At 40.1% G+C, this 26,939-nt stretch overlaps 2 protein-coding genes across 2 annotated transcripts in view; one reads left to right on the top strand and one right to left on the bottom strand.

Moving 5' to 3' along the window:
• Sde2 (SDE2 telomere maintenance homolog) overlaps positions 1–7,764 on the bottom strand; it is a 16,747-nt gene extending 8,983 nt beyond the window's left edge. The window contains exons 1-2 of the mRNA XM_015483585.2: positions 7,597–7,764; positions 886–1,003 (exon numbers count right to left, since the gene is read on the bottom strand). Coding sequence (XP_015339071.1) covers positions 886–1,003; positions 7,597–7,716 — 238 coding nt within the window. The 5' untranslated portion in view covers positions 7,717–7,764. The remainder of the gene's footprint in view (positions 1–885; positions 1,004–7,596) is intronic.
• A 17,195-nt stretch (positions 7,765–24,959) lies between these two features.
• Positions 24,960–26,939, top strand: part of LOC107140495 — a 45,153-nt gene continuing 43,173 nt past the window's right edge. The window contains exon 1 of the mRNA XM_048809784.1: positions 24,960–25,249. The gene's annotated coding sequence lies outside the window, so the exon portion shown is untranslated. The remainder of the gene's footprint in view (positions 25,250–26,939) is intronic.

Below are 26,939 nucleotides of genomic sequence, written 5' to 3'. Positions count from 1 at the left end.
ATCAACAACTAAAAAATAAAAAAATAAAAAATAGAAAAAAAAAGAACGAAATCTGGAAAAAAAAAAAAAGAAAGTAAACATGAAGGTACTAGCCTAAGCAACAAAGGCAAAAAGATCAATAACTCAGATTTAACTTCAAACCTTTCACCTTCTCTAAAATACTGTATTGTATAGTGGAAATATTCAAAGGGCTTTATCCAATGCTAGAGATCCCAAGATACCCAGATTAATAATTCAAGAATTACGTAGTGAGATTTTTGAATGAGTTTAAAAGGAAAGGTAACCTGAAGCTGTCAAATGGTTGATGACATATTTCATTCTTATGGATACAAATTCAAAGAGCTGAATGATTACAGTTTTGAGATGTCAATGCTCTAAAAAACCAAACAAATCATTGTAGATTTTGAGAAAACTCAAGAAGTACATGTTTGACTCTTTTCTTTTCTCTCTTCTTAGACATAACAGCATAACCAGATCCTCACCTAATCTACCCCCCACAGCAAACAGTTGTTTCTTAAGGCAACTTTAGGTCACCCTCCCAACTATAAGGAGACAGAATCTTGGTAAAATTGGGAGATTTGACTGTTTTAAAGCTCTTTTCTTCAGCAAATGGGAGAGACTAATGGTCATCTTTCTTGTCTAATCTTCCCTGAAATTTTAGAACCTGAGTTCCTAAGAGCAATCTGGCTCAACATGTGACATGTACTATACAATTATTTCTCCTTCAAAAAGAACAAAAGAGGAAATACTCAAAATTAGGTAATCAAGGATTTTATAAGGCAAAACAACGCTGGCATTCTTCAGAGACCAAGAAGTTTGTTAATCCAAAACAATGCTAAAGTCTACTGATGTGTGACAACTAAGTAATCAGCATTCATGTCCTACCTCCTTTCCCACCACAAAGTCGGGGTTCCAAACTATAAATAGCTCCATGCTGCACTGTATCATCGGTGCTAACGAGAGCTCCATTGCATTTCACAAAGAAGTATTCCACTGGAACATCCTAGAGACAAATTTAGGCTTTTTAATACTTTTCTTACAGAAAGAAACCTGTTATCTTTTTATTACTCAATAATAAGCACATGGTATATTCAATCAATATTTGTTGAAATGAAAGTGAAAATTACTAAAAGAAAAAAAGGCATTTGACACATGCTAGATATTTTTTTCTTACTATTACCTAATCAGGGCTTAGGATGTAGCTCAGAGGTAGAATGGTTGGCTAACATGCACAGGCCCTGGGTTTGATCCCCAGCACAGCCCCCCAAAATCCATGGATTTATTATACCTAATCGTGATATATAAAACCTGTAGTCTTTTTGTTTTGAATTTTTAATATTTATTTTTCAGTTTTTGGAGGACACAACATCTTTATTTTATGTGGTGCTGATGATCGAACCCAGCGCCCCACGCATGCCAGGCGAGCGCATTACTGCTTGAGCCACATCCCCAGCCCTAAAACCTGTAGTCTTTTTTTGGTAGAAATCAAAAGCTACTTTCTTCTTCTCCCATAGGTCACCTGAGCCACAGAATACAGGACTCAGATCCAATAACTCTGAGGTCCTCTGTCCTTTGACATTTTAAAAAATGGGTAAAATCAAGTTAACATCAAGACTGATCCACAAATTGAAAATATAAATCCTGAAAAGTATAGATAGGGATAAGAAGGGGGTGAGTGAGAGACAGGTACCGTTTTTAATAAATCTATATAAGCTTTAACATTTTTAGAACTGCCTGGCAGCCAGTGTTTGTCTCTTCTGCTGATGCCCCCAACTTATAGCCCAAATAAACCCAAACGCACTCTGTATACATCAATCTCACATAATAAATATGTATATATATGTATATATACATATTATATGCATAAGTGTCTGAGGCTGCAAAATATTCTTCAAAGTTACATCAAATTAGAAATTATATAGCTGAATCTACAACATCAGGAAAGAAAAAAAATCTAAAAACCAATAGAAAAGAAAAAATGCATTATTTGTATCTTCCTGAAGCAAAACTACAAATAACTCATTCTAAACCATATCACAGCAGAGCATGGTGGTACACTTATAATCCCAGTGGCTCAGGAGGCTGAGGTAGAAGGAGCGTGAGTTTAAGGTCAGACTCAGCAAGTTAGGCTCTAAGAAACTTGGTGAGACCCTGTCTCAAAAGAGAAAATAAAATGAGCTTAAAAAAAAAAATCACATAATTATTCCTTTAAAAAAAAAAAAAAAAAACAGTGGCAGGGCGGTGACTAGGGATTTAGCCCAGGGCAATTTGAGCTACATCCCCAGGCCTTTTTTAATTCTAAGACAAAATTTTGCTAAATTGCTTAGGGCCTCACTAAATTGCTGAGGCTGGCTTTGAACTTTCAATCCTCCTGTCTTAGCCTCCAGAGAAGAAGTGCACCACTTGCCAGCTACATATAATTAATTCTAAAGGAACTATTCATTCATTCAACAACTATTAATTAACTGCTCATTTTCTATTATTATAATACGTCCACTACCTTTCAGGTGTTGGAATACTATGCAAATAAAGTCCTGCCTTGTGGACCTATCATTCTAGTGGGGAAAGAAAAATAATGAGAAAAAAAAAAGTACATATCATGTCAAGTGATAATAAGCAGGACCAAGGGACAGGCATGATGGCGATCTATTTTATATTGCTAGTCCAGGAAATCTCTGATCAACGATATTTGAGCAGTGAAGTAAAGAAAGTGAGTAAATAAGCCATGAACTTTTCTAGGGGAACAGCACCCCAGACAGAGGCACCAGGCAAATGCAAAGAGCTGAAGCTGGGCACAGCACTAAGAAGCACACCTGTAATCCCAGCTACTTAGGAGGCTGAGGTAGGAGGACCACAAGTTCAAAGCCAGTTCAGGCAAGACCTTGTCTCAAAATAAAATTTTAAAGAGATGAGAATTAGCTCAGAGGTAAAGTGCTTGACTAGCATTTGCATGGCTCACACATACAAAGATCTGAAGCAGGAATAAGCTTCAAGCACTCCAGGAAAAGCAAAATGGCAAATATGGCTGGAATGAAATAAGCCCAAGAATGTCAAGGCATTAAAATCCATTATAAGAACTTAGGGTTTTACAACTATAGCATAGTTTTGAACAAAGTAGGACGATGATCAAAGTTATGCTTTTAAAGGACCACTCTAGATGTTGAGTTGCAAATAAAGCTACAAAGATAAATCAGTGAGACATTTCTGTGATGATACAGGTGAGAAATGAAAGCTATTCATGCCAATGTGGTAGTGGCAGAAGGCAATAAAAATATTGAGGACACGCTGAAGGTAGAGGCAATAAGATTTGCTAATGGTCTGGATAGATAAAGTGAAAACAATAGAACTGGGAGGAGTTCAAAATTTTGATATATGTTCTTCTGCTTTGTCACTGTAGAAGTTGAAGCACCAACTTGTTCCCTAAGGTAAAGGCCATATAAGTAATAAGACATAAGGAGTCCAGAGCCCAATCAGGTAACAAGGAGCCACCCAAACAGCCTGACTCCTTACACATGAGAAAGAAAAATCTACCTTGTTTTAATCTAAGAAATTAAAAGAAATAAAAATTTGGTTTGACAAGTGGGAGAATAGATTTGCCACTTATCAGGATGGAGAAGAAAGTTTTGGGGGGAAAATTAGTTGCAGGTTGTTATGTCTATTAGGCAAATGGAGACGTTAAATAAACTGATGGATATACAAATCTGAAGTTCAGGTGAATATTGGGACTGGAGATTTACATATGAAAGTTGTGAGCACACTGATGAAATCCACTGGGTCAGAGGAAATCTACCAGAAAAAACAAACCCTGGTAACTCCAAGGTTTAGAGATTAGGGAGATGGGGAGGAAGCAGCGAGAGGTCAATGAGGGGTTGGGGAGATAACTCAGTTGGTAGAGTGCTTGCCTTGCATGCATAAGGCCCTAGGGGGGTGAAGTAGAAGAGAACTAAAGGTGATGACTAGTTGCTTGAAAAAAAGTGTGGAGAAAGTAATGATCAACTATGCCAAATGATGCTGATGCTCCAAATACAATGAAACCTGGAGACTGATTACTGGATGTGGCAACATAGAAAACAGAGATGAGCATGAAAGTTGTTTGGAGTAAGGGGAACAAAAGCCTAACGAAAACTCAAAAAGAGTTTACCTTCAAGAATTTTTTCTATAAAGAAAACCAGAGACTGAGGATATCATTTCCCTAGCATGGACCAAGTCCTGGACTCCACCTCCAGCACCAAAAAAGAAAAGAAAAACAAAAACAGAGAAAATCGGAGTGATAGCTGAAGGGATGTGAGCTCATATTTACACATTGGTAGAAATGAGCAGTAAAAAGGAAAAACATGGAAATACAGAGAACTAATGCTTAAAAAAAAAGTCCTTTAATAACTGAGGGGACAGATGTTGTGCAGAATAGAAGATAATTATGAATTATTTGTGAAATAATGAGGACAAATCACCCATAGCAATAGAAGAAAATGCTGAATACATGGCAGGTAGGTAAAGGAACTGGTATGAGAATTAGGAAATTCTCTTCTTACTACCTCAATGAACAGAAAGTTGGGGCCTCAAAGAGGAAGTATTGAAAATTTAGAGAAGAAATGAAAGAGGACCAATAAGAGTGAGAGTGATGAAATTAACCAGGGCTTCCTCACCCTGTTAATACCATGGTATATATAAAAAATATTTGTGACATGTGGGGAAACAAGCAAAGTCCAGATTCTGTCCAGCTGCTCAAGTGATTACAGAGTTCAGGATGCTAAGCAGTCCTGGAAGTCCACTTTGGATTAGGAAAATATAGCTGCCAAGCAGTACTGGGTATAAATTGAGTGAAACGTATTTGTGAGATTACATTTTTCCCTACCACAGCACTTGCCCAGATGTCTGGGCAGAATAAATGGACAGCTGAATTTAAGTAGTTTGGCATTTGTTTTCCCAACTAAAAATGATGTCCTGGAAGAGAAGCAAAAGAGCTAAGGCTATCTACAATGATGTGATTAACTTAAGATCATTCTTATCTGTAAGATACTATCTATTTTAAGACTGTTGTAAAGTTAAATATGTAATGCATCTCATATTTGTTTTAATGTTTATTTTTTAAAAAGTCACTTTAATTTCTTGTAATATTTTATCTAATGGGTATGGTATTTCTAATATTTTAAATAACTTTGAAAGACATTAATGTGAAGGCAGAAACTTCATTTCCAAACAGAACTACTCATTAAACAAGAAAACTGGGGCTGGGGATGTGGCTCAAGCGGTAGCGCGCTCGCCTGGCATGCGTGCGGCCCGGGTTCGATCCTCAGCACCACATACAAACAAAGATGTTGTGTCCGTTTATAACTAAAAAATAAATATTAAAATTCTCAAAAAAAAAAAAAGAAAACTAACCAAAACTGAATCTTCTATTTGTTAAGATTCTTGTCAAGTAAGTCTCTCTAGAAAAAAAAAAAAAAAACAAAGAAATTTGGAGTTATCTGATTAACTATCTGTGTATTATCAAGCACACTTCAAGGGTCATCAGGGACAAATCTGTAGTTCAATCAAGTAAAATTTATTGACTCACTGCAATAAAGGGGAATTGCACACCAAAAGAATCACGGAATATCTCACCAATAAAAGAAAAATAGGATCTGGGGCAAGGGTGAAGTTAGGTGGAATTTAAATGAAGCAGTGTTTTGACAGGCTTAAAACAAATCAGTTCTATGTGTAAAAGGGCCAACATCAGGTCTGAACTGTGAAACACACCCAGTTTCCTCTTTCCTCTATTTAAGATAGATATGGAATGTTGTGTCCAGAAGCTCCTAATCAGAAGCTCTGCACCTGGTATGGAAATCAAGAGTACTTCTCTGTATCAAAGAGACTTAGACCATCAAGGCAAGGGTAGAATATTTCATTATCACTGATATAATTTTAAACAGTGGAGTTTTTAAATCCATCTATGATTTATTTGACTAAGTTTTCCCAGTGAATAAGACAAGATTTTTAAGGAGGTGTTTATAAAATTTTACCGTTGTAGCATGTCTTTGGGAAAAACACTGTTTTCTATTAACTTTGCAAATGGCTTTATCTGTGTTTGTTATGCCTGATGAAAACAGGACAGATTTTAATTTTCTCAGTGGGAACTAACACTAACTTTCTAATTTCAGAACACTTTTGTTTTTAAAAGCATAGGCGTGGGTCAGGCATGATGGTGCATACCTATAATTGCAGTGACTGAAGCAGGAGGATGGAAAGTTCAAGGTAAACTTCTACAAATTAGCAAGACCTGGTCTTGGAATTTAAAAAACAAATAAATAGAGACAGGGGACATAACTCAGTGGCAAAGTGCCCTTGGGTTCAATTCCCAATACTACCACCTAAAAAAGCATAGATGTGAACCTGAACTATTTTTATGTTTCAACATCTCATCAAATACCCTTTTATAAGTTGTTTCTATTCAGATTTGCTATAGTGATGTTTGTGAAATAACTGTCAGAATTCATTTCTATTTCTTGCTACTTATTTTAAAATTCTTATTCCCATCACTCCTGAGAGTTACGATCCTATTTTTTTTCTGGTTCCACTTTGGATCAACTGTTAGTAAGTTTGGAAACTTCATATCAGTTATTTTCAAGTATATTAAAAGCCAACTATTTTGCAAAATTGTTTTCCCATTCAGATGGTCCAAAACAGCTCTGCTGTTTTTAGACTAGACTGCAACAAGAAAGAAAGCAGGAAGCTGGAAAACCACATTATTTGCAAACGCACATTGCTTCTCCATGGAACAAGACCTAGTGTTTTAAAGATTTGGTTTGCAGTGTTAACATTTGTTAAGCTTATAAGTAACGGAAAAAACAGCATGGATTAGGTGTATAATCAGAATTCTAGATCAAGTGCCAAAATTTTTAAATTAGATTCAAGAGGACCACTAATTTTCTTAGATAAATGAACATATTTATTATCTCACAATTGATAAACACTTGCTTACTTGGGAATTAAGTAAAAGAATACAGGTATACAGATAACCTTACAAGTCCTTGATGGGTTTTCATAAATATGCATGGACAAAAAAAACCCATTAAATTATTGACGAAAGCATCTAAATAATAAGACAAGAATCCATGCCCTCAACAGTACAGTGTTTAAGTGGGTGGCCCCGACCAGCGACTGGAGGAATCCAGTGACTAGATGAACTCACTCCGCTCCCCAATGGTCTTTTGATCTGGGTTTGGCTAGGACATATTTCTCTAAGAACTCAACAGGGTTTTGTGGTTAGTAGACACCATGCACGTCCCTATGAATGTAAGGACATGAGCCTTAAAGGTCACCTGGTCCAAATACCTAATTTACAGATAAAGAAACCGAACCAAAGTGTAAATCAGGGCTGAACTAATAAACACCCATAATTAGCATTTTTTCTTTTCTCTTTCTATGGGGAGGCAAAGCAACCACCTTCAAAACACAAAAGGTCTCAGTATTAGTTTGATGCACCTTAAAACTGGAGAACTTAGTCTCAAACCCAAAACCCCAGAGAATAAGACCTACCCCGAGACAGACCCTGTTCGCACCCAGCCCAGCCCCTAGGCTGCCTTTCCCCTACCTTCCAGGAACCGCGATCCTCACCTGATCTTGGCAGTGTCGGTGGATAAAATCCCGTACGGAACACCGGTCCGAGGTACACTGCACCGCCTTGCACCCGGAGCCGGGGCCGCGAATCCACGCCAGCACCACAGTCCCCGCCATTTTCCCTAGTCCCGGAACCTCCAGACGCCCTGAAATACTAAGCGCCACAACCATCTGGTCGCATCTTGATGACGCTAGGCCTAGCCTTCCAGCGCCCCGCCCTGCACGTTTCCACTCGCCCGCCCTTCCTCAGGGGCAAGTCACGTGGCCCGGGCGGCAGTGCCGAGCGGGTGGGGGGAGGGGAACAGGAAGGGCCTGACTGAGGCCGATAAGCCGGCAGAGCGCGAGGGCGAGGCGTTGCTAGGAGTGGTTGCTAAGGCGGGGCTCGAGGGACTGGCTATAAAAGGCTGGCGCTAGGTTAGGTTTCCAGCGTTCTGGCTGTGAGCGATAAGACTGTAACTAAGCACCGCCCTGTGCCGCGGGCTTTGGCCCTTTTCCTTACATCTGTGTAGTTATTTTTGGGTCGCGGAGAATTGTGGCCTGAGACTGCACTGCTCCCTGGAGGTGTGAGGAGAGAAGCTGCAGTCCGGAAGCTGGTTTGGGGGGGCTGATTCCTTCTCCTGGGGGAGCCCCCCCCAGCTCGAGGGACGAGGGAAACAGAGGTCCCCGAACAGCGGGCCGCGTGTTTTTTTCCTTCAGATTTCCAGAGCGTCCCTTTTCCTCTTCGGGAGCAGCCAAGCTCTGTTTACTCATTTCTGCCTGTTTGCGCTCTGCGTTATCTCCACTTTGTCTCTGTTTTCAAAATATTTCACAGCAAGTGGGCCCTTGTGAAAGACAGTGGCATGAGTGACGTTTATAGTATGCTGCTTCAAAAAAAAAAAAAAAAAGCCCTGCCATAACTTTTATTCTGCACCATGGAAACATGCTCGTTCGGATTTGCATAACGTAACTTTAAGGCTCTGGCACTCTGAGGGAGTCCCTTAATATTTAATACGCTGAGATTATGGCTTTCTAAAATTCTGAGCAATTTAAAAGCCGCTAGTGTGAAGCTAGGAGGGTTAGCAGGAGATATCCATGCCTCCTAGACACAAATGTATTGGCCCACAGAATCGCTTTCTCTGCTGTTAAGGTGCGCGGCAATGTCACTCATCACCAAGGGGGAAAAAAATTCAGAACTTGTTTAATTGAGGCAGTGTGAGCAAAAATCGAGTTCCAATGCCAGTGAAGTTATAGGTTCTCTTGTCTTTATTTTGCACAGGAGGGGAAGAGAGACAGGGCCTCCGTGGGTTTTCCAGTAGATAAAGAAAAATTACACAAAATAAAGCATGGTGTGCCCTGAAGCAATATTTTGCAAAAGGGGTGTCCTGGTGATCCTGGGGTAAATAGATGTCTCATCAAGTATTATGTAAGCAGCCCACAGGTGGGGATGTAGCTCAGTTGGTAGAGTACTTGCCTAGTATTTGCAAGGCCCTGGGTTTGACCCCCAGCACCACCAAAAAAAAAGTATTATGTAAGCAGTTCAAACACTAGAAATCATGAGTCCTTTAGTCCTTACAGTCAATTTTTCATCTTCAAGGTTACTTGCTCAGAACAAATAATTTAGAGCTGTGATCCCACAATCTCTTCTTATTCATAGATTCTGCTTTCGGGGGAGGGAAATTAGCTATTTCAAGAGTCTTCAGCCAGGCACTGTGGTGCATTCCTCTAGACTCAGGAGGTTGAGACAGGAGGATCCCAAGTTGGAGGCGCTCAGCAATTTAGTGAGACCCTGTCTAAAAAAAAAAAAGGCGGGAGGAAAGCCTGGGAATGTAGCTCAGTGGTAAAGTGCCTCTGAATTAAATCCCCAGTACCAAAAATAAAGTCTTGGGTTCTTTCTCCCCTACAAATGGCTAGATAAAGATAAGTTTAAGTTTATGTTTCTGTATCAGGATAATGTTTTGTGTCCTGTAATGGCTTCAGTAACCCCTCCTAATAAGGAAAGTCTGCATCATTTATTATTAAATAATTTATCTAGCTCTCCCCAGACTTAAAGTCTGGATGGCATTGTTCACTTTTTATCCTCATGTTGCATTTAAATTCCTATTATTTAAAAAGTTCCAGGTACTGTATAGACATTTGTTACTTAAAATATGAAATAACTACTTTTATCAACTTTTCAAGATGCTTATTTCCTGAGCAATATATAATCTGTTGTTGAACCTTCACAATGAGCCCCTTGCACCTAAGACATATACAAAGTAGACGGTAAGCAAATATTAGTTGGCTACTTGATGAATTGCTAAGGTAGTAAGTCTGTTCCCAATGTACATCTGAAGAGACATGTTTTGCACTACTGTAAAACATTCTATCCTAAAGATGCAGAATTCAATGTGGATTGCTTGCTATTAAGTTCATTAAAATAATAGGGAAAATCAAGGAACCTATGGCCAAGAACATGGTGCATATTAAGGGGAAAAAAATCTAACAAGAGAGCTGATTAGCTGAATTGTGAGGGTATGTGGTGTTATCCAGTAGATGATAGTATGTGGCCAGTGATTATGGAATTCAAGAACCACCACTGCTACCTTCCCCTCTTCATGGCGTCAGATGGGGAAGGGACAAGAAGGCCATGTATGGCTGTGACAACTATATGGTGATTGGGGTGGGAGCCAGTTCCTCTATTTTCAAAATACTGCAGCTGTGCTCCTAGAGCTGTATTTGATGGTCCTTCCAATAAACCATACTGGCTTTGTTGCTGCCTGTGTTCCTCAAAAGCATGACTCCAGCTGTACATTTGCTTTTTGAGGACTGGTTCAGTGGCCACGAGAGGGACACTGTGAGAGCATCCTGAGGCAATGTGGAATAATTGTTCATTGCCAGGAAATGACAGCACCAGTCAAGCAATGTTTGTGTGGCAACCCATGACAGGGGCTCGATTGAGCCAAATGTCATGCTGGTCTGCAAGAACAGGAAGCAGAGCTGTATACTGACAATTCTCATCAACAACAGCAGCTTCCTAAACTAGTGAATCTACATACATATCCATGTGTGACATACGAGTCACACTTCTGTGCTTTCAGCCATGTTCATGCTCAAAGGAGAGGAAAGGTGGTTGTTAACATCTTTATGACAAAAGACAATGGACAAGCCGACTCCTCCAGTGCCACAAACACAAAACTGCCATCAACTCCCAAACTGGCAAGCGTTGCCTTATAAGATGGCTCCAGCCCCAGGAACAATGAGGTCAGCTCCTAGGATGGAAAAACAGCTTCTGGGTAAGAGCAATATAGTCCACACAGGGTGGTGGATGATGTGGGAGGTGGAGCCTGGAGCAAGCATCACTCTGTTTGGCTGCCAGAGAAGCCAAATCTCCACCCTCCTTCCTTTATTGGATAGAAGAAAACAGGACACGTCAAGGGTGAGGTGGAATGAGAGGTAGAAAAGGCTTATGTTTAAGCACTGATGCTGGGAAGAAGCATATGAGAGCAGAAAAGACCAGTAGGGTAGAGTTACTGGGCAGAGATAAAAAGCTGGACCCACAGTCAATGCTGAATATTGAAGCTCATCTCTTTGTACAAGAAGATGAAAGGAGCTTCCTTCTTTCCATAGATAAATTCTGTCACTTTTAATTGCCCTAGATATCTCCTAGTTTGCATTATCATAACAGCACTAGTTTACAAAGCCTTTTGATTATCTTTATTCTCACCAATACCATCAAATTTGTTGCACTAAAAAAATTAATTTCTGGAGGTTGGAGGTATAGTTCAGTGGTAAAGTGCTTGCTAGTGTATGTGTAAACCCTGGGTTTGATCCCCAGTGCCTAATAATAATAATAATAATAATAATAATAAATTAATTAATTTCAGCAATGCTACTCATTGTACTAGAACTATAAAGCAAAATATACCTATCAGAAATTGCTAGTATCTCAGCAATGGAATTTTTTAACCTTCAATTTGATTTCTCTCTAGTCAATAAAAATCCATGATCCTATATTAATTCTACAAAGCTAAGTCTTTCAAAAGGGAATTTTCTTGCTGAAGAAGTAGTAGGTCTTTGAGGGGTATTTTTGTTTAATTACATTAATACTGTGTTAGGGTTCTACAGAGAAACAGAACCAATAGGATTAATGGATAGATGGATGGATGGATGGATGAATAGATAAGTAGGTAGGTATGTATGTATGTAGGTAGATAGATAATGAGGATTTAGCTCAGGTCATTATGGACGCTAAGTCCCCAAAACAGCAGGGTGAGTTGGCAAGTTAGACAGCCAGCAGAGCCAGTGGCATGATTCCCATCAGAAGCCAATATGCTGGAGACCCAAGAAAGAGCAGAGGTTTCAATTCAGTCCTCGTGTCCAAAACTGATTTGAAATGCATATTTATACTGTAATCACATTGAAATCTTCTGGACATTGATAGAAGAATTACATTATGTGCTGCTATTACATGATGTAACAAATTCATATACAGCCTCCAGATGAAATTAAGATTAAATTAGGGGGCTGGGGTTATGGCTCAGCAGTAGAGCGCTCACCTCGCACATGCAAGGTCCTGGGTTCGATCCTCAGCACCAAATAAAAATAAATAAATAAATAAAAGTTATTAAAAAAAAGATTAAATTAGAGCCATGTCTCCCAAAGTGTGTTCCATGAAACACTAGGTCACCATAATGCACTATTATGAAACAACTCCATTTTCAAATAAATTTGGAATCACTCTTATTTCAGCTTGGACTGCTATAACAAAATACCATAGACTGTATGACTTATACAACAGACATTTCTCACAGTTCTAGAGGCTGGGAAGTCCCGTGATTTAGGTGCTGGCAGATTCATTCTTGGTGAGGGTCCTATTCCTGGCTTGCTTTTGTTTCCCAAATGCTTATGTGACAGAGGGGAGGGGAGAGATGTGTCAATCTTGGTTCTTCCTCTTCTTATAAAGACACTATCATGATTGTATGGGCTCTACCCTCATGACTTCATCTAATCCTGATTATTTCCTAAAGACTCCACCTCCTCATACTCTCACACTGGGAGTTAGGTCTTCTACATTTGAATTTGGAGGGAAAATGCAAACATTCATTCTGTAACAACTTCCATACCATAAGCCAATTTGTAGAGATTCACAAAGATTAACATAATAAAAGCCCTGAGAAATTCTGTTATCTTTGTTTAATCGAATATATAACAAACTCATTGGACTATGGAGTTTTAAGTTATAATAATAGCATGCTTTAGGATTAGCATGGTATTCAGAAAAGTCTGAGGCTCAGGTATGTTCTATAGGTTAACTATAAGGTTTCTAAATAATAACAATAACAATAATAACAACAACAACAGAGACACCACAATGGCACTGTGTCTGATTCCTCAAGCTATATTATGGAGCTCAGCTCATATCAATTCATAAAAACCCTGTTATCCTTTGGATCTTGAATGTCCTCCAAAGGCTCATGTGTTCAAGACCATAGCAGTGCTTTTGAGAGGTGGTGGAACCTTTAAGAGATGCGGCCTAGTAGGAGGTTTTAAGGTGATGGAGAATGTGCCCTGGAAGGGGATAGTGGGACCCTAGCCCACTATCTTTTCTATTTTGCTCCTTGGTCATGAAATGAGCAGTTTCTCTATACCACATGTACCCTGCCATTGGCATCCTGTACACATAATAAAAGCCTAAAAGCAATGGATCCACCTGATCATGGAGCGAAACTTCTAAAACCATGATTCAAAGTAAATCTTTTAGCTTTATAAGTCGATTATCCAAGGTTTGTTTGTTTGTTTGTTTGTTGTTTGTTTTTTAATAGTGCCCAGAGAGCTGACAAACACACACCACACTCTTTTCCCAACACACCACCTAAATTCACTTTACCACATATTGTTTTCTAGTTGTTAGAACCAATGCTGGTGAGCTAGGTCTTTCTTTCTGCCACTTGGAGGATAAGGTAATAACTGAATACAACTCTATTACTTGTCCTCTTCATGCTCATGTGCAGAGTCAATAACCACAAAGGAATTTATTGTGTAAAGATGAAAGTCTGTATCATCATAGCTCACATGAAAGATTTAGAGACCTGCAGTAGGAGTGAACTGTTCAATTCAATTTAGCAGCCATTTATTTCTTACCTCCTAAGTGCAGGAAAAGAGGGGAGAGAGGGAGGGGACTAAAGAGGGAGATACCAAGATAAAACAGGTGAAGACCTAAGGATCTACTCTCCATCATAATAATTTTTAAAAAATCATTCTTAGAACATCTCAGACCAAATAAATGCTGTATTAGACACATAGGCACACACACACACAAATTTCAAAGGCACATAGGAGAGAAAGAGAGTCAAGGAATTAGGGTTTTGAATGGTTATGCACTGGACAGGCTGAGTAGATAAAAGAAAACCATCACACACACACACACACACACACACATACACACACACACAATTTCTTTTTTGGGAACTGGGGATTGAACCCTGGGGCTCTTAACCACTAAGCCACATCTCCATTTTTAAAAAATATTTATTTTCTAGCTTTAGGTTTTTTTATTTTATTTTTATGTGGTGCTGGGCATTGAACCCAGTGCCTCACGCATGCTACTACTTGAACCATATCCCCAACCCCTCTCCAGCACTTTTTATTTTTTATTTGAGATAGGGTCTCACTAAATTGCTGAGGGACTTGCTAAGCTGCTGAGGCTGGCCTCAAACTTGCAATCAATCCTCTTCCCTCAACCTCCTGAGTCCCTGATTATAGGCATGCATCACCATGCCTGCCCATCCCCAACACACACACACACACACACACACACACACACACACACGAGAAAGTTGAGAAGAGGAAAACATAGGTTTTGTCCAGGGAATAGAAAGATGTCTGAGTATTTACAAGAGCATGCACAGAGAAGGGGAAAAGGGAAGTCAGTGAAAATAATTGCTGGAGAGGTAGATAGGGCTTTTAAGGCCACACTAAGACTTTTGGACCTCATCTATAAAGAAAAATAGACCATAGAGGCTTTTGTTTGTTTTTGTAGTACTGAGAATTAAACCTGGGACTCTACCACTGAAATTTACATCCACAGAGTCCCTTTCCCCACCTTTTAAAAAATATTTTCTTAGTTGTAGACAAGTACAATACCTTTATATTATTATTTATTTATTTATGTGGTGCTGAGGATTGAACGCAGTGCCTCAGGCATACTAGGAAAATGCTCTACCAACTGAGGTACAACCCCAGCCTATCCACAGCCCTTTATATTTTCATTTCTTTTTTTTATTTTGAGACAGGGTCTTACCAAGTTGCTTACAGTATTGCTAAATTGCTGAGGCTGGCTTCTAACCTGCTATCCTCCTGCCTCAGCCTCCTGAGCTGCAAGGATTACAGACATGTGCCATCATGAGTGGCCCACGGCTGGTTTTGAACAGAGAAGAAACATGATCAGATCTTTATGTTACAAAAACAATCCTGGGAGAGATTGGAGGTATAAACAACAACCATTATAGCCACCATTTTATAGAGTAGCCATCTCTGTTTTACAGTGTGGAAATAGAGAGGTTAAGTGACTTGACCTAGGTCACACAGTCATGTGGAATCAAAGTTAGAATTTCTATTCATCTGACCAATTCCACTGTGTCAAGATCAATCAGATTAGTGCCAAGGTCCAGTAGGGCGAAGACCTTCACGTAGCAGCATCAAAAACAGAATGGGCAGAGGCATTTAGGAAGCAGAATGAATAAATGATTTCTTGTCTACTCATGGTGGCCTGGTGTTCTCAAAGAGAAAGCATAGTCTAGATGATACACGATTAAGAACCAAGGAGAACTGGGCACAGTGGCCCACATCTATAATCCCAGCAGCTCAGGAGGTTGAGACAGGAGGATCATGAGTTCAAAGTCAGCCTCAGCAATTTAGCAAGGCACGAAGCAACTCACTGAGACCCTGTCTCTAAATAAAATATAAAATAGGGCTGGGGATGTGGCTTAGTGGTGGAGTGCCCCTGAGTTGAATTCCCAATACCAAAAAAAAAAAAAAAGAAAAAAAAAGGGCAAGGAGAATTTTTGTAAATCCTTTTGAGTGTTTTCTTCCCACCAGAAATTCCAAGATCACTTCAAGTGCTGAGTAGTGAAACTCAATTGGAACATGTCTGTGTGTCTTTATTATTGTTGTACTTCTTCTGGTTCTTTTTCTTTGTTTCCCTTTACTTACCTGGGTTCCATATACAGCTCATCACTGTCTGTGTCATGGATTTATAATGATATTCTGAAATTATCTATAGGAACCTAGAAAATGCTTGTGTGTTCACATCATAGATCCCCCATGTAAACAGAAAAGACCAATGAGAAGGGCGAGATGCTAATAGGAGGATATCAATGGGATGTAGGTGAAGACATGAGACCCACTCATAGTGCTCATTTAGGTTCTTTTGTCTGATTTTTTAAAAGCTTTACATTTTTCTCTGTTGGGGACTAAACCCTGGGGCTTGTGCTTGCTACTGAGCTACACCCCCAGCTCACTTTGTGTGATCATCATAATTATAGACATATACCTTGTTTGTGCATCAAAACTGTTGCCAGTGAGTCAAGAGGAACTGTGTTATAATTTTGACACTAAGGATTTAAGTTAGGGTCGAGTGGTTTCCTGGAAATACTATTACCCTTTCTTACAAATTTTAACATCCACAGGAAGTTAAGACAAAAAGAAGGAATTTATCCTTCAGATATTTTTAAATATTCCAATTCTCCTGGCTTCTTTCTTGAAGTCTGGACACATATTTATGTTTTGTGTCTTTTTTTTTTTCCATCTAGTATTTGGGATTGAATCCAGGGGCACTCTACCACTGAGCTACATCTCCAGCCCTTTCTATTTTATTTTGATACAGGTTCTCCCTAGTTGCAGAGGCTGGCCTCAAACTTGCCATCCTCCTACCTCAGCTTCCCAAGTAGTGGGGATTACAGGAGTGTTTCACCATGCCTGTCTGTCTCATATATCTTAAACTCTAGAATCTTCCCCAACCCCATGTCCTGTGTCACTTCCATTCTCAATCTCCTTCCTCGCAATCAGGTTCCTCAGAGGTTTCTCAGGGTTGTCCCAACACTTTTCCTTGCTTTAGTTCCTTGGTATGCCTTCCTCAGTGGGCCTTCCTCAGTTCTCTGGATATCAGCCATCTGGATATCCTATGTGTATCTTACCTGGTTATTTACGCCTTCATCTTTTGCTCAAATTGCATCTTTAAAGTTTCTCCTATGCCGGCCTTTCCCCATCTTCCCTGTCCTCCCTGGGAACATGGCCAATTTCTTCCTTTGTACCCCTTTGGTCCCTACAGGCAACCCTAATAGGGTGCCAAGAACACTCATTTCTCTTGTCTTCCTGTGACAGACTGTGGTCTTCCTTCCTTCCTCCCTCTCTCTCTCCCTCCCTCTCTCTCTCTCTTTCTTTCTTTCTTCTTTCTTTCTTTCTCACTAGGGATGGAACTCATTGTCTTATCCATGCTAAGAATTCCTCTACTGCTGAGCTATGCCCCCAGCCCAGACTGTCATCTTTTTAAGGACAGGCACTACATGTTATCTATTTTTGTATTTCTAGCTTCTAGCACAATGTCTTATAGATGGTTGATACTCAGCAAATATTTAAGAAAGGAAAGTTGACTAATTTTCATTAATTTCTGTATTTTTGGTAACTTTTAAATTTTATTTTTAGGTGGGGATAAAGTCCCACTTACGTTTTTTATAATTGACATATAATAATTGTGCATATTTATGTGATGTTGAGATACATAGAAACATTGTGTGATGATCAAATCAGGATATTTAGCATATTCATCATTTCAAACATCATTTTTTGTGGGGAGAATATTAAAAATCCTTTCTTCTAGCTATTTTGTAATGAGAAACAATATACACCTGTTTTAATTTAGATTTTAACCTTTTTTTTTCCATCACTGTTTACAAACAATAAAGGCCGGAAATATGTTCATAGTCTAAGTCTGATTGAGAGAAGAATCAGGAAACAAGAAGGGGACACCTCTCTGAGGTGAAAAAGGTCAAGCAAAGAGGGTGGTTTGGTGCCAATAATATCATTGAAAATTGAGGGAAAGAATGGCTCTCTTTATGGAGTCAGTTGCAATTTTATTTATATTAAAACTAAATATCAAATTATAAAAGGCTTGTTATGGTTTAAGTTATGTGTCCCCCAAAAGCTCACACGTGAGACAATGCAAAAAAATTTAGAGATAAAATGATTGGGTTATGAGAGTGTTAATCCAATCAGTGAATTAATTCACTGATAGGGATTAACTGAATGGTAACTGTTGGCAGGTGGGGTGTGGCTGAGGGAGTCAGGTCACTGGGGTCGTGACTTTGGAGTATATATTTGTCCTTGTTGAGCAGAGCTCTTTCTTCACTTCCTGATGTGATGTCTTAAGCTGCTTTCCTCCACCACACTCTTCCGCCATGATGTTCTGCCTCACCTTTAGCCCTGAGGAATGGAGTCAGCCTTCTATGGACTGAGATATCTGAAACCATGAGCCCCAAATAAATCTTTCCTCCTCTATGTTGTTCTTATAAGGTCCTTTGATCACAGCATTGAAAAGCTGACTAAAACAACTGGGGAGTGGTTCAGAACAACAGAATAATGGTTAGTCGTGGAGATTTGTTTGCATAAAATCTATGGCAAACAAATGTTCTTTATCTTTTTTCCCTCTCAGAGAAAGGTCTAGTAAAGTTGCTGAATCTGGCCTCAAATTCATGAGTCTTTTGCTTCAACCTCTGGAATAGCTGGAATTCAGGTGTGTAATACTGTGCCTTGCTCCATATANTTTTTTTTTTTTTTTTTTTTTTTTTTACATTTTCTTTTTTTGTACCCTGGGGGGATTAACCTCTGAGCCACATTCCCAGTCCTTTTCAATATTTTATTTAGAGACAGGGTCTCACCAAGTTGCTGAGCTGTCTTTGAATTCATAATCCTCCTGTCTCAGCCTCCCGAGCTGCTGGGATTACAGGTCTGCTACTGTGCCTGGCTAGCCTTATTTTTTAATATAGTCAAATTTATCAATATTTCTAGTAAGGTGCTTTTTTTTTTTCCCATGCCTTATTTAAGAAGTGTTTTTGACTCTGAGGTCCAAATGACTCACCTACATTTTCTAATGAGAATTTTTATGTTTTTTTGATAATTAAGGTCTTATTCATTTAGTATGAACTTTATAGTTTGAAGTAGGGGTTCAGTTTTCTTTTGTTTTACTTTGTTTTGGTGGTGCAAAGAATTGAACTCAGGGCCTCTCTACCACTGAACCACATCCCTGATGCTTTATTTATTTATTTATTTATTTAAGATATGGTCTCATTAAATTTCTGAGGCTGGCCTCAATCTTGTGATCCTCCTGCCTCAGCCTCTTGAGTCATGGGGATTACAGGCATGTGCTACTATGCCTACTTTACCCACTAATCTTAAATGCCACTCTCTGACATACTCCAAAGTACTATACCATTGCATCTTGTTTCATTGGTCAGCTTGTCTGTCACTGTGCCAGTACCACATTGTCTTAATTACTTTATTTCATAATAGGTTTTGTTATCAATAAGGTAAATTTGCTGGGTGCAGTGACTCATGCCTGTAATCCCGGTGACTCAGATGACTGAAACAGGAGGATCGCAAGTCTGAGGCAATCAGCAATTTAGCAAGACCCTGTCTCAAAATAAAAAGGACTGGGGGTGTAGCTCAGTGGTAAAGTTCCCCTGGGTTCAATCCCCAGTACCAGAAAAAAATTAAAACCAAAAACCAGGGTTGGGAGATAAATTGTTCCTTTCTGATCTTATTTTACAAGCATTCTGTCTCCTGTTCACAGTAACAAGAACAACCTAGAGCTGAGGGTATAGCTTAGTGAGAGAGTGCTTGCCTAGCATTTGCAAGGCCCCAGGTTTCATCCCTGGCATGGGAAAAAAAAATTAGAAAGAAAAAAGAAAACTCAAAAGCTTATCTAGAGGGCTGGGGATGTGGCTCAAGCAGTAGCGCGCTCGCCTGGCATGCGTGCGGCCCGGGTTCGATCCTCAGCACCACATACAAACAAAGATGTTGTGTCTGCCAAAAAATAATATTGAAAAAAAAAGCCTATCTAGAGGAGAATAGAAGGACACATTGTTTTTTGCCTACAATGGAATCTGATTTAGCAGCTCAAACAAACGCATTACAGCTACACTTAACAATGTGGTTGACATTTAGCAATATACTATTAAATGAAGTGGACTGCTCTTTCCTCGAGAACTCCCAGTCAAGTTTGTATAGGCAAATGGTAAGATGTCACTGTGTTAGTCTGTTATGGATTGCTATAACAAAATACCTGGCGCTAGGTAACTTATTTTAAAAAGAGGTTTATTTTGGCTCATGGTTCTAGTCCAAGGTCAAGGGCTGCATCTGATGATGGCCTGCTTGCTGGTGGAATCCTGAGACAGCATGAGCATCACGTGGTAAAAGACAGGGAGCACTCAAGAGACCTAACCACATTGGTTTTCATAGCAGACCTACTTGCAAGGTAACTTCTTAATCCACTAGTTGCAAGAATGAATTAATCCATTCAAGAAGACAGAGCCCTGATCGCCTCTGAAAGATTCTACCTGGTCCCACATCCTAATATCTCATAATGGGGATTAAATTCTAACATGAGTTTCAGAGGGGAAAAGCCATATTCAAGCCATTAGCAGCCACCCACTTATACTAAACACATATTTCTGTGAGCAGTCTTCACATACAACTTTCTCTGGAAGGGTTAAGGCCCTTTGGGCACACCCTGCCTTTCCATTTATTTATTCTGATACCAGCTCATGAAAGATTATTGAGAGTGTTTGTCCTTGCTTTGCAGGCCCCAGCCCACAGCTCTCCTGACCATATGTGGACTGGCCTGCCAGGTATTTCCCAAGCTGTCAGGTTCCCCAGGAGGACCAGGCGGGACCCCTGAGTCACATGAGCACATTTCCTTCCTGTCAGGTAGTGGCCAATCCTTCATATTGCTTACCTCAGCTTGTCCAGGCTGCTCTGATTTGTATGGGAAAGCCCCTTGCCTGGTGACCTTCAGGACTGAGAGGCCTTGTTCTTAAAGGAGGGTCTTTCTCTGAGCAGAATCTCGTCTCTAGCCTGAGATGAAAGGCAGGTAGAGAGTGTGCACTATACATTGTCAGTTGGTTCTTCTTGAAGAGGACAAAATGAGGTGATTTATGCTATTCACATGCAAAAACTGGTTGGCAAAGAAGGAACAAATATGACAAATCACATAAATATTTAGCACACTCAAGGCAGACAATAATGCCCCGTCTCCCCCAACTTTCTCCATGTATAAATATTTTCTTGACAGACCAGTGGTTCTCAAATTTTAGTGCCATGCAGTAGGTTGTGAAAAGATTGCCAACCCCAGAGTTTCTGATTTTGTAAGTCTGGAATAAGTCCTGAGAAACTGCATTTCTGACAAGTTCCCAGGTGATGCTGATGATGCAGGATGTTCAGGGGCTTAGAGAACATGTTATGGACCGTGAGCAATGGAGTCATGAGAAAGCCTCAGATCCCTTTTACCTTAGAGCATTCTGAAGGAAGGCCTTAGATCCTATGATCAGGACACTCAGGCAGCAACTTACTGAGAGATTTGTGTTCCAAAAGTAATAAGCCAGATGTGCACACCTTGAGAAGTATTTTTTAAAATTTCTGCCCCTCCCCCACCTTTTTAAGTACTGGGGATAAAACCCAGGGGTGCTTTACCACTAAGCTACATCCCCAGTGCATTTTTTAATTTTTTATTTTGAGATAGTGTCTCACTAAATTGCCAAGGCTAACCTTGAACCTGTGATCTTCCTGCCTCAACTTCCTAAGTTGCTGGGATGATAGGCGCCACTGTACCCAGCAGGAAGCCTTTTCTTACAAAAAAAATGTTACCAGTGGTGTTTGGGGTCCTAGTTCAAATCACAAAAAAGGCTTTTAAGCCCATGATTTGCTTGAATTTAATGTATTTGTGTTAGCTTTCTACCACTGGGACAGTGGTAGAAAAATCAACTTATAAGGAGGAAAGGTTTATTTTGGTTCATGGTTTCAGACATTTCAATCCTGGGTTGCTGGGCCCTGTTGCTGTGGATCTTTGGCAGGAGCATGGGGAGGAGGAGGCCTGTTCACCTCATGCTGACTAGAAAGCAAAGAGAGAGACAGGAAGTGGCTGGGACCCCAAAATCCATTTCAAGAGCATTTCCCCAGTATCCAAGTGTGATGACACATGCCTGTAATTTCAAATGACTCAGGAGGCTGAGGCAAGAGGATTGCAAGTTTGAAGCCAGCCTCAGGAACTTAGTGAGGACCTAAGTTGCTTAGTGAGACTGTGTTTTCAAAATAAAAAGGGCTAGGAATTTTTTTAAATATTTATTTATTTATTTATTTTAGTTTTTGGCGGACACAACATCTTTGTTTGTATGTGGTGCTGAGGATCGAACCCAGGCCGCATGCATGCCAGGCGAGCGCACTACCGCTTGAGCCACATCCCCAGCCCATGGGCTGGGAATTTTTGTAAAAAAAAAAGTGGATGCCCCCAGTGGCCTAACTTCCTTCCACTAAGCCCCACTTTCTTTGGGGGACATTCAAAATCAAAACTGCAGCATTTTCTCTCTCTCTCTCTCTCTCTCTCTCTCTCTCTCTCTATATATATATATATATATACACATATATATATATATACACACACACACACACACATACATATATATGTCTATAGACACGCATATATACATATGTGTGTATATGTGTGTGTGTGTGTGTGTGTGTATATATATATATATATATACACACATATATTCATTTTTTTGTACCAGAGATTGAACCCAGGGGTGCTTGACCACTGAGCCACATCGCCAGCCCTTTGTTTTTTTATTTTGAAACAGGGTCTCACTAAGTTGCTTAGGGCTCAATAAGTTGCTGAGGCTGGCTTTGAACTTGTGATCCTCTGCCTCAGCCTCCTGAGTCACTGGGATCCCAGGCACGTGCTACCATGCCTGACTGTAGCAATATGATTTAATTACAACTTACTATAAATGCTATTTTGCCTCTGGTTCAGTGCACCCCCTCTTCCTGCTTACTGGTCCCTAACAAAGCTGAGCCTCACACCATGTGTGCTGGGAGAGGTGTTTGGGGAGGCGGAATCATCAAGCTATCATTCATATGTATTTGTCCAGGAGACAGACCTCTTTCTTAATAGAAGCATATTCTGAAAAGGCAGCTAGAGACTGAGAATCAGGGCCTCCTCCTGTACTTGTTTTCTTGTTTTACTGAAGCCTGAGCTAGGAATCAAGGGCTACCCACATCAATATCCCTGGGCAGGACCAATGCCAACAATGAGCCTCAGAAGCCATAGCAAGGTGCTCTGAGGACAGAGCACTTGGTTAATTGATGGTAGATTCACTCTCTCTCGCTTCCTTGGTGCTGCCTGCAGAGATGGCAGCCATCCCTGTGTGGCATCATGGCGGCCCTCAGACTTCCCATGAAGCCCCAGATTATAAAAAAGAGGACCAAGAAGTTCATCTGGCACCAATCAGACTCATATATCAAAATTAAACATAACTGGTAGAAACCTAGAGGTACTGACAACGAAGTGCAGAGAAAATTCTAGGACCAGATCTTGATGATGCCCATTATGGGTTATGGGAGCACTAAGAAAACAAAGTGCGTGCCAGGTGGGGTGCGATGGGGTGAGCCTGTAATCCCAGTGACTTGGAAGGCAGGAGCTGAAGGATGGCAAGTGTGAGGTCAGCCTCAGCACTTTAGCAGAGTCATAAGCAATTTAGACTCTGTCTCAAAATAAAAATGGCGGGGAATATGGCTCAGTAGTTAAGTGTCCCCAGTACCAAAAGGAAAAAGAAGAAGGAGAAGGAGAAGAAAAAGAAAAGGAAAACAAAGCATAAGCTGCCCAGTGCCTTCTGGAAGCCCGTGGTCCACATATATAGGGGCTTGAAGGGCTACTGATGTGAAATAAATCTTACTGTACTGTGTTTGCTCACGTTTCCTCCAAGAACCACAAGCCATTGCAGAAAGATCAGTCCAGCTGGCCATCAGTCACCAATCCCAATGCCAGTCAGGAAGAAAGAAAGAAAGAAAGAAAGAAAGAAAGAAAGAAAGAAAGAAAGAAAGAAAGAAAGAAAGAAAGAAAAGTTCATTTTATTTGTGCTTAAATCAAAACCACAAAAACCGTCGCCAAAAAAAGAATAACTTCTAGTTTAGGGTCTGGAAGAATGGAGTCCTTTTATGTGATTTTATTGTTGCTGTTACAGTTGAATTGCAGACTTTCTTATCCTCCTGGTCAAAGCCTGGGGATGTCTAATCTCACACATTGGCCAAACCAAAGTTGCCCGTTGCAAACCAGGAATGGTTTGACCTGATCTGCTAAGGAGGGAATTAGCATTTGGTGTGTAATGTTACCCTGGATCTTTGTCCTCTGGGTTTTTCATTCCTGGAAATAGAAATCAGGAGTGGCTTTATGATTGTACTAGGTATAAGCCCCATCTGGGTAAGCTTGGCTGACTTTTCTTTTTCTTTTTAAATTTTTTTATTTTGTGCTGGCAGGTGAGGACATTCAACTTTTCTCAACCCATCTGAGGCATGCTCTAACAGCATCTTGTGATTTATTGCTTAATTATAACTGTACCCATGTCTGCCTGGGCCTGAAAAAGTATTGGAATTCTTTTCTTTCTTTGTAACGTAAGTAGTCATAGCTTTAGACTCAGAGAGGACATTTTTTATTGTTAATGAATTATTGTTAAAGTGGTACCAATCCAAGTCAACCCAAACCAGTAAGCAGGAAGAAAATAAAAAGAAAAAGAAATTTGGTATCAAAGAAAATGGAAACTAGTTTAGATTTAAGCTTAAATATTCTGTAACTTGTGTTGCAATAAATTTTCAACTGGTAATCACAAGATCACTTGAGCTGGGCTCAGTGGCACATGCCTGTAATCCCAGCAGTTTAGGAGGCTGAGACAAGAGGATTGAGAATTCAAAACCAGCCTCTACAATGGTGAGGCGCTAAGCAACTAAATGAGACCCTGTCTCTAAATAAAATATAAACTAGGGTTGGGGATGTGGCTCAGTGGTCGAGTGCCCCTGAGTTCAATCCCCAGTACCACCACACACACAAACCCCAAAAAAGAGATCACTGAGTTATTCTGAGGGAGTGAGAGAGATATCATGAAGAGTAGACCTCAGGCCCAAATATGTAGACTCAGATCAAAAATCACTTTGAGCTGCAATAACTGAAGCATGAAGTTCCTGGTCCAGGTGAGTGCAGTGCAGGTCCTGACATCTGAAAGCCTTGAGTGAGGCCAGCAGAGGAGAAGGCACAGCCAGCCAGTCCTAGAGTCCAGGGACTTCCTGCCAGAGGACTCCAGGGAGTATCTTGGTTTCACTTTTGCTCAGGGAGTCAAGAGTTTGTTTTGTTCCTATTTTTACCATCTGCAACTCTGTTTTAAAGTGTGGGTTCCCTGAACATCTCCAGGAGGGTTGGGAGGTCACCTCTTAACCCAGGACTCTTCTCAGTCTGAGAAAATCTGACAGCTGCTCTGATATTTGGTTGGAGGCTTTGAAAGAGTCATAGGAATCATCATAATAATTCTGAACTCTTTCATCTGAAGATCTCAAAGACCTGCATAAACATTAATTATTCTCATAGCACTGCTTGGAGGTAAGTAGATATTAGGATTCTATTCACCTCTCATGCTTCTAAATATACAGAACAATGGGTTCCATCCCCATTGTTCGCTTTATTTATTTATTTGTTTATTGTAGTGCTGGGGACTGCATCCAGGGCTTGTGCATACCGGGCAAGTGCTCTACAACTGAACTGCATCCCCAGCCTCCTACCTCCCATTATTTACTTTAGAAAAAAAGTATTTCCCTTCTATTCTCAGGAAAATGAAATTGCCTATTGTGGACTATGCAAAGAAGTTCTGTTTAAAGCATAGTCCCTGACATCAAGGAACTTAGTCCTTGAAGTAAAAAGCATAATAAGATGAATAATAATGTAAAAGTTATTACAGGACAGAGTATAATTAATGTAAAATGAGAGGGCCTCATGGTGGTGGTGGGGAATCATCATGGATGTTAGTGGCCAAGGAGGACTTTATGGAGAAGGAGGGATTTGGATGGACCTTGACTACTCTGAGTGTGTGGTGTGTGTGCACGCACACAAATGCATTCCACTAGGGGATGACGCATGGACAAAGGTACTGAGGTGGGAATATGTATGACTTGTCTAGATGACAGATTTTTTTTTCTGGTACTGGTGTACTGGGGATTGACTCCAGGGGTGCTCTATCACTGAGCTACATCCCTAGCACACACACACACCCTACATCCCACCCCACTTTTTAAATTATGGGGCAGGGTCTTGTTAAATTGCTGAGGTTGGCCTTAACTTGCAATCCTGCTGGAGTCACTGGGATTACAGTTGTGTGCCACCGTACCTGACTTAGAGGGCAGATATTTTGATATGGCTGAAGTCAGAGGAATAAGGGAAGAAAAAAATTGGAAAGCTGGGTAGATCAGGATCCAACAGTGAAAAATTGTAAGTATCAATTTGCAAGATTTTGACTGTCAGTATATCACAGAATAAAAAAAGTAAAATAAGAAATTGGGCCATATGAATAGAAAAAGTTCTTGCTTGATATAAAATTTAATAAAGGAATGGAACTGTTTGCAAAAAAATGAGGCAGGATGGTTTGGAAGAGATGGTATAGCTGGAACAGTAATTCTTAGTATGATAACTGGACCACATCAGAATCAACCGAGGTTGTTAGAAGTACACATTCTTGGGCACCTGACCAGATCTATTAAATCAGAAATTCTGGGGATAGGACCTAGCAAACACCAGCCTTCCAGGTGACTCCAATGCAGCTCAAGTTTGACAACTAATGAGCTAGAGAAACACTCTTTTCAGCAGACAGGCCCAAATATAGCAGCATTCTCACCATCAAATTCATGCTCTGGGGCTGGGGGTGCCGCTCAGTGAATAAACATTTGTCTAGCATCTGCAGGGCCCAATTTTTGATCCCCAGTACCTCAAAAAATAAAATAAAATAAAAATTCATGTTCTTCAGGTGAAAAAAGCAAACTATTAAACCAATTACTAGAATTCAAGGTTTTTTACAAACTTTTTACTATGTAAAAATTTTAAACTTATATAAATATAGGATAATAAGGCAACTGGTGGAATGTGCTTGTAATTCCAGCAACTCAAAAGCTGAGGCAGGAGAATGGAAGTTCATGGTCAGCCTGGGCAACTTAGTGAGACCCTGTCTCAAAAAAAAAAAAAAAAAAAAAAAAGGCTGGGGTGTAGTTCAGTGGTTAAGTGCCCCTGGTTTTAATCCTTGGTA

This window comes from Marmota marmota, unplaced genomic scaffold, assembly GCF_001458135.2.
Source record: "Marmota marmota marmota unplaced genomic scaffold, marMar, whole genome shotgun sequence".
In the NCBI taxonomy this organism is placed as follows: domain Eukaryota; kingdom Metazoa; phylum Chordata; class Mammalia; order Rodentia; family Sciuridae; genus Marmota; species Marmota marmota.
Note: the sequence above shows the minus strand (reverse complement) of the source record. Positions and strands in the feature narration are given on the sequence as shown.